This window comes from Hypanus sabinus, chromosome 7, assembly GCF_030144855.1.
Source record: "Hypanus sabinus isolate sHypSab1 chromosome 7, sHypSab1.hap1, whole genome shotgun sequence".
Taxonomy (NCBI): Eukaryota; Metazoa; Chordata; class Chondrichthyes; order Myliobatiformes; family Dasyatidae; genus Hypanus; species Hypanus sabinus.
The window spans coordinates 87,732,442-87,752,496 of NC_082712.1; the positions used below are offsets into that span (position 1 = coordinate 87,732,442).

The 20,055-nt window shown below is 46.9% G+C and overlaps 1 protein-coding gene across 3 annotated transcripts in view; it reads right to left on the reverse strand.

Moving 5' to 3' along the window:
• LOC132396949 (chloride channel protein ClC-Ka-like) overlaps window positions 1-20,055 on the reverse strand; it is a 227,762-nt gene that overhangs the window by 65,811 nt on the left and 141,896 nt on the right. For 2 of the 3 annotated variants that reach the window (XM_059975111.1, XM_059975113.1), the window contains 2 exons: window positions 5,306-5,407; window positions 1,558-1,642 (listed from right to left, as the gene is read on the reverse strand). In XM_059975111.1, the coding sequence (XP_059831094.1) occupies window positions 1,558-1,642; window positions 5,306-5,407 (187 nt within the window). The remainder of the gene's footprint in view (window positions 1-1,557; window positions 1,643-5,305; window positions 5,408-20,055) is intronic. The other variant, XM_059975112.1, reaches the window with a different exon arrangement.

The following is a 20,055-nucleotide window of genomic DNA, read 5'->3' on the forward strand; positions in this document are numbered from 1 at the left end:
CCAACCTCCAATGGTGGAGTGATTAAAATGCAGAGAGTTCAGGAGGTCAGTAGAATGGGGTGGGGGCAGAGGTCAGAAGGTTACAGGGATGGGAGTCTGTTATTGCACTGTCCCTTGCTGGGCCTTCCCCTGTCTGGGGTGGGTCAGACAGCTGCAGAAACCAAGTCATCGGTTATACCTGAAGTGGTGGTTGATAAAGTTCTTGATTAGTAAGGATGTCAAAAATTATGGGGAGAAGGTGAGAGAGTGGGTTGGGGAAGGATAATGAATCAGTCGTGATTTATTTATTTATTTGGAGATAGATTGGGGAAAAGGACCTTCTGCTTTTTTGAGCTGCATAGTCCTGCAACCTCCAACAACCTCGATTTAACCCTCACCTAATCACGGGACAATTTACAACGACTGACGAACTTACTTGGGACGTGTGAGGAAAGTGGATCTTCTGGAGAAAACCCTCACGTTCCACGGGGAGGACTTACGGAGATGCCATACAGAGAGTCAGCACGGTAACGTAGTGGTTAGCATAACGCCTTACAGTACAGGCAACACAGGTTCAAGTCCTGCCACTGCCTGTAAGGAGTTTGCACGTTATCCCCCTGACTGCGTGGGTTTCCTCCAGGTGCTCTGGTTTCCTCCCACAGTCCAAAGACGTACCGGTTGGTAGGTTATAAATTGCCCCGTGGTTAGGCAGTGAGGCAGTGCTGAGCAGTGAGGCTCAAAAGGCTGGAAGGGCCTACTCTCAAAAAATAAAAAAAAATAAAAATCCTTAACGCTATTAACAATCATTCCATGGTTAAAGTCACTTAGTCACATTGTTCCCCACTCTAATGTTTGGTCACAACAACTGAACCTCTTGACCATGTCTGCATGCTTTCATGCATCGAGTTGCTGCCACATGATTGGCTGATTAGCTATTTGAGTTAAGGTGCAAGGTGTACAGATGTATCTAATAAAATGGCAATTGAGTGCATAGGAGGTCTGGGAGAATATGCCACTACTTGCAGGGAGAAATGGTATTGATAACTGAATATTTGACCTTCATTACAACCGTGTATACTGCTTACTTGCTACCTATTATGCTGCTTGTGTTTAGGGCAGCAATGAAGGTCCTCCATGGCTTAATTCATCGGTTTTCACAACTGTCAGTCACCTAAGTCCCAGGTGGAGACTCAGGAATACCGTCGCACTCCAATGTAGGAGGATTCTTCATTGCTGTTTCTGTAACAATTTTGTTTGACCAGTCAGAGTTGACCAACCCTGAGTTGAACCCCCGAACCTTTAGGGCTGGTGGACCACTCTCAGTCTGGCCTCTACCCTTTGACCTGCTTGGCATGGGTGACCCTACCAAGAGCCAAAGCATAAAGCCCTGACTCCAGCCAACATCGCTCTCCAGGTCATCGAGGCACGCAAGCCTCCAAACCATGACGAGGTTGTGGTCCTCTCGGAGGTGCGTACATCGCAGACACTATTTAATTTCTGGAGGCTCTAGGATAATGTGAGGAGGTTAACAACCCCAATGCAATGGACGGTAATGCAGGAAGGCCAGTGGTGACTCACCCTGGAACCAATGTACTGTCCGACTCCATGAGGGAAGGTCACACTCGCCAACACAAGAGCCACAAACCCCGCAAAGAGGATTTTGCTGCAGGAATAGAAAACGAGGCATTCAGTTAAGCATTGACCTTGGTGGACAGAGAAAGGGTTAGTTGACCAAAAGCAGGCATTCCTGCCTGTGTTGTGGATCCACGTGTACTGCGGCACAGTGCACACCTGAATCTTAGAGGTGTACAGAAGTGAAATAGATCAAATGGTTAAGTGGTGTTGCAACAAGAATCTGTATTGATTAATAAACCAATTGCTTGGAATCAAACGACCTGGCCTGGTGCCTGAGGGCTGGGCGTGTCACCTCCTACTTCCCCTAGTGCTCCTCCTCCAACACCCCTCCTGCAGCACGCCACCCTCACCATTTTCAACCTCTTTTGCTCTCAGCAGATTTATGAATTTGCTTTCTGCTCCACGTTGACAAATACGGTATTGTGCAACAGTCTTAGGCACTCTTGCAGTACACACACACACACACACACACACACACACACACTCACACACACACACACACACACACACAGACACACACACACACACACACACACACACACACACACACTCACACACACACACACACACACACACAGACACACACACACACACACAGACTGATGGCCAAGCATAGACAGGATGTGCTAGGGGTCTGTTTCTGCGCTGTGTGACTTTGTGATTGTTTGACACCGGCTTCCACCCAGAAGGATCACAGCAGACCAAATGTTTATTGTTATTTTGTCAGTTTACAGCTTGCAATCTGGATATTAACTTCTAAAGTTCCAGATTTAAGGGATCCAAACTCGCAGTCACAAGCCCAATGCCCTTGAATAGAAAGCCTTACAAAAAGTAGTGGATGCGGCCAGGTCCATCACGGTTAAAGCCTTCCCAACCATTGAGTACATCTACATGAAATGCTGTTGCAGGAAAGCAGCATCCATCATCGGAGGGTCCCACCACCCAGGACCTGTTGCTGCCATCAGGAAGAAGGTGCAGGATTCTCAGGACTCACACCAACAGGTTCAGCAACCTTAGTTTTTGAGAGCTATTGAAGCCCTGGTTAAGAAAAAGAAAAAGGTGCTTAGCAAGTATAGGCATGTAGGGAAAAAAATTAGGTAGTTGAGGAGTAAAAGAAATACAAGATAGCACTTAAGAGGGAAATCAGTAAAGAAGGCATAAGGTGCTCTAGCACACAAGGTGAAGGAAAACACTAAGGGCTTCTGCAGATAAGAGTAACCTTGTTGCTTGTTGCCATCAGGAAGAAAGTACAGGATCCTCAGGACTTACACCACTAAGTTCAGGAACAGTTATTACCCCTCAACCGTCAGGCTTTTGAACCAAAGGGGATAACTTCACTTATCTCATCATTGAAATGTTCCCCCAACCTATGGCCTCACTTTCAAGGAGTCTTCATCTCATGCTCTCACTATTTACTGCTTGCTTGTTTGTTTGTTTGTTTGTTTATTTATTTATTTTTATTTATTTCTTTTTATATTTGCACATTGTTGACTTCTCTACACTGGTTGAACACCCAAGTTGGGCGATCCTTCATTGATTCTATTACAGTTATGATTCTATAGATTTATTGAGTATGCACACAAGAAAATAAATCTCAGGGTTGTATATGGTATATGTACTTGGAAATTAAATTTACTTTGAACTTTGAGTATCCCCAGCACAGTACCACTTTGTTCTGCAGGCAGCTCAGCAACTTGAAGTGTTAACTGTTTCTCTCTCCCCAGATGCTGTCTGCCTCTGAGTGTTCCCAGAACTTTAAAATTTATTCTCCAGCCTTCTCCTTTTTCTCCCAAATCTTTAGGAAGGGGCTTGGTCGAGAGGAGCAGAGGGGTCAATCTAACCCTCTAATACTCCCATACGGGTGGCGGGCTGGAGATATCTTTCTACCAAAGGGGGTGTAAGGCACTCCTTCCCTCCACTAGCCTGTAGGTCTCCCTTGGTCACCCTTGGGCAAGGTGTAGCACCTGCTTAGCCCCTGAACCCCATCCGATCAGGGATATGCAAAGCCATGGGAGCAGGTGATGGATGGCCGTATGAGCAGCCAGTGCAGATCACAGGTCCTGGTTATGCGACCACTGACGATAGGCAGACAATCTCTGATGATGGCTGGGGCCACCTGTCTTGTAAAGACACTGCCCAGAGGAAGGCAATGGCAAACCATTTCTGTAGAAAAAATTGCCAAGAACAATCATGGTCATGATTGCCCAAGTCATAAGACATGGCACGTAATGATGGTGATGAGTACTCTCTTCGAGGCACTCATTGCATGTATGATATCAGAAGGATGAGGGGGAATCTCCCTGAAACTTACTGGCTACTGAAAAGCCTGGATAGCGTGGACACACACAGGATGTTTCCATTGGAAAGAGCGTCTCTGATCTGAGGGAACATTCTCAGAAGAAGGGAACTGAGAAGAGGAGTTTCTTGTTGCTTTTGTGGCTTGGCGCAGAAAGCTAAGCCCCATGCCAGACCCCGAAGGCTGGGAAAGGTTTGTATTAACAGAGTCCAGGCTCAAGAGCTTCAAGTGCTAAAGGAATATGGGACCATGCCTTAGGAAGACTGAGGCTCTACAAAGGATTGGTCAGACTGCACTCAGTATGTTGTGAGCACTTTTGGGTCCCTTATCTAAGATAAGATTGGGAACGAAAGGGTTAACATATGAGGAACCTTTGATGGTTCTTGGCCTCTACTCATTGGAGTTTAGAAGAATGGGGGGGCTGGATCTCACTGAAATATATCAAATATTGAAAGACATAGATGTGGAGAGGATGTTTCCAATAGTAGGGGAAGTCTAGGACCAATGGGCGCAGCCTCAGACTAGAAGGACTTCCCTAAGGACAGAGATGAGGAGGAAGAGCATGGTGAACCTGTGGAGTTCATTGCCACAGATGGCTGTGGAGGTCAAGTCATTGTATATATATCTAAAGTGGAGGTTGATGGGGCTCTTGATTAGCAAGGACAATGGGAAGAAGACTGGAGAACGGGATTGAGAGGGATAATAAATCAGACAAGATCAAATGTCAGATAAGACTCAATGGGCCAAATGGCTTAATTCTACTCCTACGTCTTATGATGTATAGCGACCAGAATTGCAGGTTTTGATATACAGTCTCGGTGTAATTTTGCTGCTCTCATGGCTTGATGAAGAAAGATAAATTCACTCCATGCCAGCCCCTAAAGGTTGCAAAAGGATTTGTTGAAAGTACAAAAAAAGTTTTGTATTAACGGTCTCCAGACTCATGAGCTCAAAGTGCAGAGGGAACATTCAGGATGGGAGCATGTGATAGGAACACACTGAGGCCAGTGTAAATGGTGGAAGGAATTCCCCATCTCCCAAGCCTCAGCTGTGGCGGAGTCAGTTGGCCATTCACTGGTCTCATCAGCTAAATTGGAACCCACCGGAGTTTTCAGGTGAGGTGATGCATAGTAAGACAAGGAACCGCTGATCCCAAGCAAGAGAGTATCTGCAGGTGTTGGAAATCCAAGCAACACACACAAAATGCTGGCGGAATGCAGCCGGCCGGGCAGCACCTATGGAAAAGCATATAGTCGGTGTTTCGGGCCGAGATCCTTCATCAGTCCTGTGGATATCAGGACTAGAACGGAAGGCAAGGAGACGGGTGTGACGCGGAGCGACGCGACGGGACAGAGAACTTGCCCACTTAAACCCCACTTGGCTGAAAATACTCACTTATTAGCCATGAATTTGGAGATCTTTCTGCGTTTGGTCAGGAACATGGTGAGGTTCCTGTGGCAGAAGAGGTAGAGGCAGCAGAGGCAGCCACAGATGACCCTGGAACCATGTGAGAAATGAGATTAGGCATAGGTGGCTCAGGCATAATGTCTTTAAGGTATCTCGATTCCTCTTACCTTCATACATACATACATACTCTTACATACCACTTACCTCCCTAATTTCTTCCTGTCCCTGAGTGTTACTTTTCAGTGGCTCCTGGTACCTATATGTCTCAGAACACTAACACCTCTTAATCCCTCATCGTTTGAATTGTCCCTGCTTTTCCTATCAAATAGAATTGGCCTCATGTTTTTCCATGTTTTATTATAGGAAACCTATCGACCTGGCACGGCCAAGAATGGAGAAGCCTACAGAAAGTGGTGGATAGAGCCGAGTCGATTTCCGGAACATCCCTCCCCACCTTTGAGCACATTTAAATGGAGCACCGCCTCAAGAAATCTGTATCCATCATCAAGGACCATTCTGGCCATGCTCTCTTCTCACTGCTGCCATTAGGAAGGAAGTGCAGGAGCCTTAGGTCCCACACCACCAGGTTCAGAAACAGTTATTCAACCATCGGGCTCCTGAACCAGTGTGGATAACTTCACTCACCTCAACAGTGAACTGAATCCACAACCTATGGACTCACTTTCAAGGTCTCTACCGCTCATGTTCTCAGTATTATCTATCTTTTGTATTTGCAGAGTTTCTCTTCTTTTGCACATTGGCTGTTTATCAGCCTTAATGTGTATTTTTTTTATTGATTTAATTGTAGTTCTTTCTTCTACTGTGAATTCCTGCAAGAAAATGAATCTCAGGGCAGTAGATTTACTTTGAACTTTATTTTCCTATCAATCAGAATTGTTTCTTTTTTTCTTATCAATAGAAACATTCCTATCAATGGGAGTATTTCCTATTTCTTCTATGAATAGGAATTGGTCTAACATTTTTCTGGGATATAAACCACCTGCCCCACCCTTGCCCATTCCCCTAACTAGGGCTGGTGAACCTTTGGCACTCACATCCAAGATGGCACGAGCAAAGATTTCATTGGCACACTGCCCTTCAGTTCTTTAAACCTCACCCATAATACAAAGATACGTAATGATCATCTTTGTTGCTAAGTTAAATATTAAATGATTTTCTTACAACCAGAGCTCAGTATGATATTTTCACAAGCAACGTCTCACTCCTGCTTGTTGCCAGCTAGAGGGTTGCAAAGAACACATGGTGCTAGATGACTGTGGTGAACTATGTGCCTGTCGGGACACGCCCCTGCTGACCGCTCCTGTGGCTCCTCCCACAGGCCCCGGTATAAAGGCGATCTGAGGCCTGACGCTCGGCCTCAGGCTCCAGGACATAGTATGATGGACACTCACTCCTGGTTCCTTCTTCCAGTCAATAAAAGCCGATATCTCGCCTTACGTCTCAGTGTGAGTTATTGATGGTGCATCAATGACACATTTTGAAACCTTGCCAGCCTGGTGTCATCATCACTATTTCACTTTCCTGTCTTTTACGTGTGTTTTTCATCTTGAATGTGATTTGGAAGCGTTGGAGCCTGTGATTTTCAGTGTGGAGATCGTTTGGGTGGTTCAGCATTCTGCAGGCTATGAGGGGATTCTGGGAGGCAGGGGCACTATGTGTGAACCTTGTGGCGAGAAGGCTGCGGGATCACAAGCCGATGTTCAACCCCATTTCGCTGATTAAAGCTTCCATTGTTCACTGATTAAAGTGACAAGGGAGATTGAAACAATGTGTGAGTATGGAAGGTGAATTCCGACTGCTTGCCTTTTGATTGCTGGTGGGGTCGCTCTGCTACGGAGAGGGGAGATTTCCTTCTGATCACTGGTGGGATCGCTCAGCTATGGAGAGGGGAGATTTCCTTTTGATCACTGGTGGGATTGCTCTGCTACCGGAGAGGGGAGATTTCCTTCTGATCGCTGGTGGGATCGCTCAGCTATGGAGAGGGGAGATTTCCTTTTGATCACTGGTGGGATCACTCTGCTACGGAGAGGGGAGATTTCCTTCTGATCGCTGGTGGGATCGCTCAGCTATGGAGAGGGGAGATTTCCTTTTGATCACTGGTGGGATTGCTCTGCTACCGGAGAGGGGAGATTTCCTTTTGATCACTGGTGGGATTGCTCTGCTACCGGAGAGGGGAGATTTCCTTCTGATCACTGGTGGGATCGCTCAGCTATGGAGAGGGGAGATTTCCTTTTGATCACTGGTGGGATCACTCTGCTACCGGAGAGGGGAGATTTCCTTCTGATCACTGGTGGGATCACTCTGCTACAGAGAGGGGAGATTTCCTTCTGATCACTGGTGGGATCGCTCTGCTATGGAGAGGGGAGATTTCCTTTTGATCGCTGGTGGGGTTGCTCTGCTACGGAGAGGGGAGATTTCCTTCTGATCACTGGTGGGATCGCTCTGCTATGGAGAGGGGAGATTTCCTTTTGATCGCTGGTGGGATCACTCTGCTATGGAGATGGGAGACTGTCTTTTGATTGCTGGTGGGATCGCTCTGCTACGGAGAGGGGAGACTGCCTTTTGATCGCTGGTGGGATCGCTCTGCTACGGAGAGGGGAGACTGTCTTTTGATCGCTGGTGGGGTCGCTCTGCTATGGAGAGGGGAGATTTCCTTTTGATCGCTGGTGGGGTCGCTCTGCTACGGAGAGGGGAGATTTCCTTCTGATCACTGGTGGGGTCGCTCTGCTATGGAGAGGGGAGATTTCCTTCTGATCACTGGTGGGATCACTCTGCTACGGAGAGGGGAGATTTCCTTTTGATCGCTGGTGGGATCACTCTGCTATGGAGATGGGAGACTGTCTTTTGATTGCTGGTGGGATCGCTCTGCTATGGAGAGGGGAGATTTCCTTCTGATCACTGGTGGGATCACTCTGCTACGGAGAGGGGAGATTTCCTTTTGATCGCTGGTGGGATCACTCTGCTATGGAGATGGGAGACTGTCTTTTGATTGCTGGTGGGATCGCTCTGCTATGGAGAGGGGAGATTTCCTTTTGATCGCTGGTGGGATCACTCTGCTATGGAGATGGGAGACTGTCTTTTGATTGCTGGTGGGATCGCTCTGCTACGGAGAGGGGAGACTGCCTTTTGATCGCTGGTGGGATCGCTCTGCTACGGAGAGGGGAGACTGTCTTTTGATCGCTGGTGGGGTCGCTCTGCTATGGAGAGGGGAGATTTCCTTTTGATCGCTGGTGGGGTCGCTCTGCTACGGAGAGGGGAGATTTCCTTCTGATCACTGGTGGGGTCGCTCTGTTATGGAGAGGGGAGATTTCCTTCTGATCACTGGTGGGATCACTCTGCTACGGAGAGGGGAGATTTCCTTTTGATCGCTGGTGGGATCACTCTGCTATGGAGATGGGAGACTGTCTTTTGATTGCTGGTGGGATCGCTCTGCTATGGAGAGGGGAGATTTCCTTCTGATCACTGGTGGGATCACTCTGCTACGGAGAGGGGAGATTTCCTTTTGATCGCTGGTGGGATCACTCTGCTATGGAGATGGGAGACTGTCTTTTGATTGCTGGTGGGATCGCTCTGCTATGGAGAGGGGAGATTTCCTTTTGATCGCTGGTGGGATCACTCTGCTATGGAGATGGGAGACTGTCTTTTGATTGCTGGTGGGATCGCTCTGCTACGGAGAGGGGAGACTGCCTTTTGATCGCTGGTGGGATCGCTCTGCTACGGAGAGGGGAGACTGTCTTTTGATCGCTGGTGGGGTCGCTCTGCTATGGAGAGGGGAGATTTCCTTTTGATCGCTGGTGGGGTCGCTCTGCTACGGAGAGGGGAGATTTCCTTCTGATCACTGGTGGGGTCACTCTGCTATGGAGAGGGGAGATTTCCTTCTGATCACTGGTGGGATCACTCTGCTACGGAGAGGGGAGATTTCCTTTTGATCGCTGGTGGGGTCGCTCTGCTATGGAGAGGGGAGATTTCCTTTTGATCGCTGGTGGGATCGCTCTGCTACGGAGAGGGGAGATTTCCTTTTGATCGCTGGTGGGATCGCTCTGCTACGGAGAGGGGAGATTTCCTTTTGATCGCTGGTGGGGTCGCTCTGCTACGGAGAGGGGAGATTTCCTTTTGATCGCTGGTGGGATCACTCTGCTACGGAGAGGGGAGATTTCCTTTTGATCGCTGGTGGGATCGCTCAGCTACGGAGAGGGGAGATTTCCTTTTGATCGCTGGTGGGGTAACTTTGCTGCCACAAAGAGAAAAGCTTCTGCAATGTTATCTTGGTTTTCTGTGTTTTGGATATGGCCTTGGATTATAGACTTTTCTTTCACTCTTATGATTGTTTTGTATTCTGTGTTTTTAGCTCGATCTTGTTTTTTTTGTGCGCAGAGGAAGGGGGATTTGGGTGTGGTGGGGGTGGGAATCGACATGCCTGTTCTATGTTTGTTGATTTTTTTGTGTGGGAAGGATTTGGGAGTTCATGATCATGTTGCTTTTCATTTCGTTCTTGGTTTCACAGTTATCTGGAGAAGAGTTCTATACTTTGATAATATATGAACCTTTGAACTATTGATAAGGTGCCATGCTCTATGATGTGAGTGACCATGGTCTTTCCATGAACATAACTATTCTTCGCAAATTTTTCTACCAACATATTGCCTTCTTCTGGGCAGTGTCTTTTTAAGACGGGTGACCACAGCCATTATGAATACCCTTCAGAGATTGTCTGCCTGGCATCAGTGGTCACATAACCTGGACTTGTGATGAGCACCGGCTGCTCATACGACCATCCACCACCTGCCCCCATGGCTTCACGTGACCCTGATCAGGGGCTAAGCAGGTGCTACACCTTGCCCGAGCGTGACCTGCAGATGAGCAGAGGGAAGGAGCACCTTACACCTCGTTTGGTAGAGATGCATCTCCTCCCCACCATCCGTAGTCCTGGTGTACACAACAGTATTTAGATAGTATAGGTACAATAACAATATTATTGAAATAATAACAACACACGCAAAATGTTGGTGGAACACAGCAGGCCAGGCAGCATCTGTAAGGAGAAGCTATTTTGTGTGTGTTGTTTGAATTTCCAGCATCTGCAGATCTCCTTGTGTTTGCTTATTGAAATAATGTCATTTTTAATTGACTTTTTAAAAGATTAATGTTAAGAATTCTTGGACAAGTTTTGTAATGAACTTCATTTACTTTAATCTCTCCCAGTTATCTTCTTATTAATAGTAAAACACTGAATACATGCAAATAAGCAACAGGACTCATCCTTTTTTCTTAAAATATCCATAATTATTATTACTAATTTATTAGTCGATAATTGTATCGGCTCAAAATTACTATGGCATGCAAGAGAAGTTTTTAGAAGATTATCACCAACTTGGACACATGCTCTTGAAAGGTTTTGCCAACCCTGCCCTGGTCTATCCATATCCCCTCTCTGCATCCTCATTACCAGCAAACTTTAATACATTCCTCCCAACCATATCATGGACATAGATTGTGTCAACAAATGATAGCCCAGCTCTGATTTCTGTGGCATTCCTCTGGTGTTAACCTGCCAATCCCCTATAAAACTGTTCCATTATTCTTACTGTCTGTTCCCTATTCTTCCAGTGAGTTATCAAGATAATTGAACAAGCGTGCAACTAAGGGAATGCCACACTACTATCTTTTGGTGTCAACTTTACTGAGGGGATAAGAAACGATTGGGTGCAGTTGGGACACACTGTGTCCCACTGTTGCTGAGAAGATGTTTGATTGCATAGAGGAAGAGAGTTCAAAAGAAGCGACCGGAGGCAGTCGGGACATTCTGTGTGCCACAGTTCCCAAGGAGATGTTGAATTGTGCACAATTAGGCACTTGGCAAGGGACAATAAAAATAAGTTAGGTTTATGTGGGAGTGGGCCAGTGTCAGAGTGAGAAGTTTAGGCTTTGGCTCATATACCTTTAGTGAGGAGAGGTGAAGGCTGTAGTAGATTTTTTGTTTAATTTTTCATTCTTTTTTTCTTATTGCACAGTCAGAGCAGTGGGGATGCCGGGCAGAATAGTGGAATGCTGTATGAAGTCAGGACGGTCTCCAGTGACCCTGATGACTACACCTGCAAGAAGTGCATCCAGCTGCAACTTCTTTCCCACCACATTAAGGAAGTTTAGCTGTAACTATATGAACTCCAGTTCCCTCAGGATGCCGAGGAGTTTCTCAACAGGACACCCAAAGTGCAGGGCACACGCATCTGGGTGTCTGTCAGGAGCGGGAAAGGGGATAGGCAACCAGTGACTGCTTTGTATACTGTGGTGGTGGTGGGGGGGAATTCTAGCAGAGGACAGCACAGCAGTCAAGGCTCTGGCACAGAATCTGGATCTGTCGCTCTAAAAGGAAGAGGAGAGCTGTAGTGATAGGAGATTCAAAGGTTAGGGGAACATACAGGAGGCTCTGTGGACAGGAACAAGATCCCAGATGGTGTTATATGTTGCTTCCCACATCCCAGGGTCAGGGACATTGCAGATTGAGTCCCCTTATGTGGGAAGGTTGTGGTCCATATCGGTACCAATGACATGGCTAGGATGGGTGTGAAGGTCCTGCAAAGTGAGTTCAGGGAGTTAGGTGCTGAGTCAAGACACAGGAATTCCAGGGTTGTGATCTCAGGATTGCGACCCATGCTACATGCTAGTGAACTCAGAAATAGGAAGATCATACAAATTAACGTGTGGCTAAGGAGATGGTGCAGGAGGGAGGGCTTCGTATGTTTGGATCTTTGGGGTCTCTTCCTGAGAAGGTGGGACCTGTACAGAAGGGACAGTTTGCGCCTGAACTGGAGGGGTAATAACCTAGTGGGAAAATTTGCTAGTGCTGCCATGGGGGGAGGGGTGTTTAAACAAGTGCTACAGGGGGGTAGGAATCAGCGCCAGATCGGATAGTGGAGTTGATTGTTGGGAAAGATGTTGTTAAGCCTTCATATCAAGCCAGGAAACAAAAGATTGAGCATGGTGGCACTAACATTCAGAATTGTGTATATTTCAATGCAAGCAGTATTGTAGAAAGTCTGAATAAGTATAGGGCGGGGATCAGCACGTGGAATGATATTGTAGCCAATAGTGAGACTTGGTTGTAGGAGGAGAAAGACTGGCAGCTCAGTGTTTCAGGGTTCTGTTGTTTTAGACGCGACAGAGCAGGAGGGACTAAAGGGAAAGGGGTGGTATTACGAGTCAGGGAAAGTGTCACAGCACAGACTGGAGAGCTCATCTACTGAGGCTATATGGGTGGAACGAAGGAATAAAGATAGCAATGATCCCATTATTGGGATTATATTATAGGCTACGCAGCAATCTGTGGGATTTAGAGGAGCAAACTTATAGAGAGATAGAAGACTGTTGCAAGAAACATAATGTTGTGATAGTAGGTGATTTTAACTTTCCACATATTGACTGGGACTTCCAAACTGTAAAAGGGCTAGAGTTAGTCAAATATGCTCAGGAAAGTTTATTTAATCAGTACATAGAAGTCCCAACTAGAGAGAGTATGGTACTAGATCTCCTATTAGGGAATGAGACAGGACAGGTGACAGAAGTTTGTGTAGGGGAACACTTTGAATCTAGCAATCACAATGCCATTAGTTTCAAGATATTATTGTGGAAAATTGAAGAAAGGCTAATTTTGGTGGTATCAAAAGGATCAGGTAAGTGTGGATATGGGCAGGTTGTTTACTGGCAAAGGGTGTACTTGGTCAGTGGGAGGCTTTAAAAAGTGATATTTTGAGAATACCGAGTTTGTATATTCCTATCAGAATAAAAGGTAAGGACAATAGGTTTAGAGGACCTTGGTATTCGAGAGATATTGAGGCCCTGGTTAATAAAAAGGAGGTGCATAGCAGGTAAAGGCAGATAGGAACAGGTGAGGACTTCAGGGGTATAAGAAATGTAAGGGAACAGTTAAGGAGGAATTCAGGAGGGTTAACACAAAGCATGAAGTTGCTCTAGCAGACAAGATGAAGGAGAATCCCAAGGGATATATTAAGTGCGAAAGGACAGCAAAGAACAAAATTGGTCCTCTTGAAGATCAGGGAGGTCATCTATACATGGAGCCAAAACAGATGGGGGGACCTTAAATAGAACATTGCATCTGTAATTACTTGGGAGACATAAAAAGAAGTAGTCGTGAGATCATGGACTGTATACAGATTACAGAGGAAGAGGCTTTTGCTGTCTTGAGGAAAATCAGGGTGGATAAATTCCCAGGGGCCTGACAATGTGTTCCCAATGTGAACCTGACACATAGAACACTACAGCACAGTACAGGCCCTTCAGCCCTCCATGTTGTGCCGACCCAGATAATCCTTAAAGAAAAGTACTAAACCTACACTACCCCATAACCTTCCATTTTTCTTTCATCCATGTGCCTGTCCAAGAGGCTCTTAAATAACCCTAATGTTTTAGCCTCCACCACCATCCCTGGCAAGTCATTCCAGGCACTCACAACCCTCTGTGTAAAAAAACTTACCCCTGATGTCTCCCCTAAACTTCCCTCCCTTAATTTTGTACATATGCCCTCTGGTGTTTGCTATTGTTGCCCTGGGAAACAGGTACTGACTATCCACCCTACCTGTGCCTCTCAATCTTGTAGACCTCTATCAAATCCCCGCTCATTCTTGTATGCTCCAAAGAGAAAAGTCCCAGCTCTGCTAACCTTGCTTCATATGACTTGTTTTCCAATCCAGGAAACATCCTGGTAAATCTCCTCTGCACTTTCTCCATAGCTTCCACATCCTTCCTATAATGAGGTGACCAGAATTGAACACAATACTCTAAGTGCCGTCTCACCAGAGATTTGTAGAGTTGTAACATGACCTCTCTACTCTTGAACTCAATCCCCCTGTTAATGAAGCCTAGCATCCCATAGGCCTTCTTAGCTACCCAATCAACCTGTGCAGCGACCTTGAGGGATGTATGGATTTGAACCCCAAGGTCCCTTTGTTCATCCACATTCTGAAGTAACTGACCATTAATCCTGTACTCAGTCTTCTGGTTTGTCCTTCCAAAATGCATCACCTCACACTTCTCTGGATCGAACTCCATCTGCCATTTTTCTGCCCAACTCTGCAGCCTGTCTATATCCTCTTGTACATGAACCACGTGAGAGGCTAGTGCAGAAATTGCAGGGGCTTTGCAGAAATATTTAAAATGGCCTTAGCCACAGGTGAGGTGCTGGGGGATCGGAGGATAGCTAATGTTGTTCCATTGTTTAAGAAAGGCTCTATGAATAAGCCAGGTAGGTGAGCCTGACATCAGTAGTGGGGAACTTATTGGAAAGTACTCTAGGAACTGGATATAAAATTATTTGGACAGACAGGACCTGATTAGAGATAATCAACATGGTTTATAGAGCTCTGGAGAATTCCAGAGTTAACAAGGTTGGTGATGGTGTGGGAGACAATGGCCTGGTGCTCCTTAGTGGGGTCCTGTTCCAGGGGTAAGTAAGAGGAGGTGTCTGACTGTTGTTGCAATGCTTCTGCAAGGTAGAGGCCAGTCCACCAGACTCTTGGGTGTTTGTAGACTCTATCATCCTCTCACCTCACCTTCCCTGAACACCCCAACCCTCCTCTCTCCTCAGACACTATCAACCCCCCACCCCCTCTGATCCCAGCTCTCATCCATGCTGGGTTTTCACCGTCCCCTCTGACCTTCCCCTCACTGAGGCAGAACAATCTGTCCTCAGCAAGGGCCTGATCTTTGTCCCCTTGCTCCCACACCTCAGTGTGTTCCACGCCTGCCATGGTGCTGAGCTCCTGTTCTGCTGCCTCTGTCTCTGTGCCTGTGGTGAACTACATATACCTGTCTGGACATGCCCCCCCCCCGCTGACTGCTCCTGTGGCTCCTCCCACAGACCCCGGTATAAAGGCGATTGGGGCCTGAGCCCTGCCCTCAGTCTCCAGGATGTAGTATGGTGGTCAACTACTGCTTGTTCTTTCTTCCAGTCAATAAAAGCCGATACCTCGCCTCACGTCTCAGAGAGTTATTGATGGTGCATCAGTGTCTACTCTCCAGTCCTCACCGATGACACCTCCTCCCACTTTCAACCCTCCTCCTCCTCCTCCAGGACACTCTGCTCTGGTCTTCTGCCTGCTCTGGATCTTTTCATTGCTAACTGCCAATAGGACATCAACTGAGGTGACTTCAGCACTCCTCTCTCCAATTCCAACCTCACCCCTTCAGAACGCTCTGTTCTCCACTAATCCTAACCTCACCATCAAACCTGCATATAAGAAATGCTGTGGTGGACTGACCTCTACCTTGCTGAAGCCAGGCAGTAACTCTCAGATACCTCCTCTTACTTACCCCTCAAAAAGGACCCCAGGCCATTGTCTCCCACACCAATGCCAACCTTATTAACTCTAGGGATCTCCCATTCACCGCCACCAACGTCAGTTCCTGCACCTCGCACTTCCCATTTCTACCTCCTACCTGCCTGTCCAGGTAGACCCATTGTTTCAGCTCGCTCCTGCCCCACTGAACCTATATCTGCAATCCTCGACTCTGTCTTACTCCCCCCCTAGTTCAGTCCCTTCTTACCTACATCTGTGACACTCCACACGCACTTGATCCTTCAAAGATTTCAGGTTCCCTGGCCCCAAGCATCTTAGTTTTACTGTGGATGTCCAGCCCCTGTACACCTCCATCCCCCACCAGGAAGCCCTCGAAGCTTCTTCTTTCTTTCTGGACACCAGATCCAACCATTTCTCCTCCACCACCTGTCAGAACTTGGCTTCACCCTCATTAATTTCTCCTTTGGGTCCTCCCACTTCCTTCAAACAGAACGGGTAGCCATGGGCCCCAGCTATGCCGGCCTTTTCGTCGGCTGCGTGGAACAGTCTATGTTCTAAGCCTACACTGGTATCAGTCCCCAACTTTTCTTACTCTACATCATCGACTGCATTGGTGATGCTTCCTGCACCCATGCTGAGCTCGTCGACTTCATCAAATTTGCCTCCAACTTCCACCCTGCCCTGAAATTTACCTGGTCCATTTCCAACACCTCCCTCCCCTTTCCATCTCTCTGTCTCTATCTCTGGAGATAGCTTATCTACTGATGTCTATTATAAACCCCCAGACTCTTCAGCTACCTGGACTACACCTCTTCCCACCCTATTATTTGCAAAAACATCGCCCCTTCTCTGAATTCCTGTCTCCGCCGCATCTGCTTTCAGGATGAGGCTTTTCATTCCAGAACTAAGAAGATGTCCTCCTTCTTCAATGAAAGGGGATTCCTTCCTCCACCATCAACACTGCCCTCAGCTGCATTTCTACCATGTCATGCACATCTGCTCTCACCCCATCTTCCTGCCACCCTACCAGGATGTGGTTCCTCTTGTCCTCACCTACCGCCTGACCAGCCTTTGCATCCAGTACATAATACTCCGAAACTTTTACCATCTCCAACGGGATCCCACTACCAAGCACATCTTTCCCTCCCCCCAACTTTCTGCTTTCCGCAGGGATCGCTCCCCACGTGACTTCCTTGCTCATTCATCCCTCCCCACTGATCTCCCTCCAGGCACTTATCCTTGCAAGTGGAGCAAGTGCTACACCTGCCCCTACACCTCCTCCCCCACTACCACTCAGGGTCCCAGACAGTCCTTCCAGGTGAGGTGATACTTCACCTGTGAGCCTGTGAGGTCATATACTGTGTCTGGCCTCCTGTATATCGCTGAGACCTGATGTAGGTTGGGAGACCGTTTTGCTGAGCAGCTACGCTCTGCCCGCCAGAAAAAGCGGGATCTCCCAGTGGCCACCTATTTTAGTTCCACTTCCCATTCCCATTCCAGCATGTTATTCCATGGTCTCCTCTACTGCCGCAATGAGGCCACACTCAGATTGGAGGAGCAACACCTTATAATCCGCCTGGGTAGCCTCCAACCTGATGGCCTGAACACTGATTTCTTGAACTTTCAGTAATGCCCTCCCCTCCCCCTTCACCATTCCCATTTCCCTCTCTTACCTTAGTTCTTTACCTGCCCATCACCACTCTCTGGAGCTCCTCTCCCTTTTCTTTTTTCCATGGCCTTCTGTCCTCTCCTATTAGTTTCCTCCTTCTCCAACCCTGCATCTCTTTCACCAATCAACTTCTTAGCTCTTTTCTTTACCCCTCCAAGCTCCCAATTTCACCTCCCCCTCCACCTTCTATCTCTGACTCCTTGTCTTTATTTTTCTCCATTCCTGCTGAAGGGTCTCGGCCCAAAATGTCGACTGTACTCTTTTCCATAGATGCTGTCTGGCCTGCTGAGTTCCTCCAGCATTTTGAGTGTGTTGCTTGGATTTCCAACATCTGCAGATTTTCTCTTGTTTGTGAATGGCTTATAGAGGTTTTTTTTTAAGGAAGTTACCAGGAAACTTGATGAAGGTAGGGCAGTTGATGTTGTCTACGTGGACTTTAGCAAAGCCTTAGACAAGTCCTGCATGGGAGGTTGATCCAGAAGGTTCAGTAACTCTGCATTCAAGGTGAGGTAATAAATTGGATTAGGCAGAAGCCAGAGAGTGGTAGTAGGTGGTTGCCCCTCTGACTGGAGGCCTGTGACTATCGGAGTGCCGCAGGGATCGTTGCGGGGTCCATTGTTGTTTGTCATGTATGTCAATGATATTGTGGGAAACTGGATCATCAAATTTAAGGATGGCGTCAAAATTGGAGGTGTAGTGGACAGCAAGGAATGTTATCAAAGCTTGCAGCTGATCTGGACCAGCAGGAAAAATGGGCTGAAAAATAGCAGATGGAGTTTGATGCAGACAGGAATGAGGTTTTGCTTTTTTGAAGGACTAACCAGGATAGGCTTTACACGATGAGTGGTAGGGCACTGAGGAGTGCAGTAGAACAGAAGGATCTGGGAATACAGACCCACAATTCATTGAAAGTGACGTCACATGTAGGTAGGGTCATAAGGAAAGTTTTGGCCTTCATAAGTCAAAGTACTGGGTGCAGAAGCTGGGATGATATGTTGAAGTTGTATAAATGAGGCTTAATTTGGAGTATTTTGGTCAGTTTTGGTTACCTGTCTATAGGAAAGCTGTCCTATAGGACAGAGTATAGAGGAAATTTACAAGGTTGTTGCTGGGACTTGAGAACCTGAGTAAGGTTGAGCAGGTTAGACTTGTTCCTCCAGAAGATAGGAGAATGAGTGGAGATTTGATAGAGGTATACACAATAATGCAGGGTATCAATAAGGTAAATGCAAGCAGGCTTTTTCCACTGATATGAGTATTAGAGGTCATGGGTTAAGGGTGAAAGGTTGAAGGGGAACCTTTTCACTCAGAGGGTGGTGAGAGTATGGAATGAGCTTCCAGCAGAAATGATGGATTTGGGTTTGATTTCAGCATTTAAATGAAATTTGGATAGGTACGTGGATGGGAGGGGCATGGAGGGCCATGGTCCCAGTGTAGGTTGATTGGACTGGGCAGATAAATAGTTCCACACAGCCTAGTGGGGCCAAAGGGACCTGTTTCTGTGCTATAGTGTTCTGTGATCATAAGATGTGGGAGGAGCATTAGGCCATTCAGCTCCACCGTTTGATCATGGCTGATTTATTATCCCTCTCAACTCCATTCACCTGCCTTTTTCTTGCAACCTGTGGTGCCCTTATGAATGCTTTGAATATACCCAATGACTTGGCCTCCACAGCTGCCTGTGGCAATGAATTCCACAGATTTACCATCCCCTGGCTAAAAACATCCTTGTATTCTGAGGCTGTGCTTTCAGTTCCTAGACTCTCGCACTATTGGAAACATCCTCACCATGTCCAACCTGTATTGGCCTTTCAATATGTGAAGGGGTTTAATGAGACCCCTTACCCCACCTTCATTCTCATTGAATGTTTCACCACTCCTCAATGTTGGATCTCATTGAAGCTCATCGAACGATGAAAGGCCTTGATAGAATCGACGTGGAGAGGATGTTTCCTATGGCTGGGGCATCTAGGACCAGAGGACATAGCCTCACAATAGAGAGATGTCCATCTAAAATGGAAAAGAGGAGGGATTTCTTTAGGCAGAGAGTGGAGAATCTGTGGAATTTATTACCACAGGTGGCTGTGGAGGCCAAGTCATTGGACATATTTAAGGCAGAGGTTGATAGATTCTTGATTAGTCAGGGCATGGGGGGTTGTGGAGAGAAGGCAGGACATTGGGGCTGAGAGGGAATTGGATCAGCCACGATGAAATGACAGAGCAGACTAGATGGGCCAAATGGCATAATTCTGCTCTTATATCTTACGGTTTTATTGTTACAAACTCCAGCAAGTACAGGCCCAGAGCTATCAACCCTTTACATACATGAATAAAGGAAATTTAACTCATAATTTTAAATTATTTACAAGAATAAACCATTCAATGTCTTTTCATTCTTTATACACATGGTCAATGCTTTCCATACTGTTCTATTACTTTCATACACATTATTAGCACTGTTGCCACTCATATGTCACTCTGGGGTGGAATACTAACTACTACAATAATTGAGAGGCATCCTCCCCCCCCACCTGGCCCCTCCCTCTTGTAGGAGAAGAATCCTACCTACACGGTGGTCCTTCCCCACCGAACCCTTGTGACGGTTGAATCAAGCTTCAGTGCGTCCCTTATCCCGTACTCCTGCTGTCTGGGATGTGCCAGTCGGCAGCATTTGTCCACAGACATCGTGATGTGCTCACAGACCCATTTAACCGAGTCGACGATCTTCCAGCAGT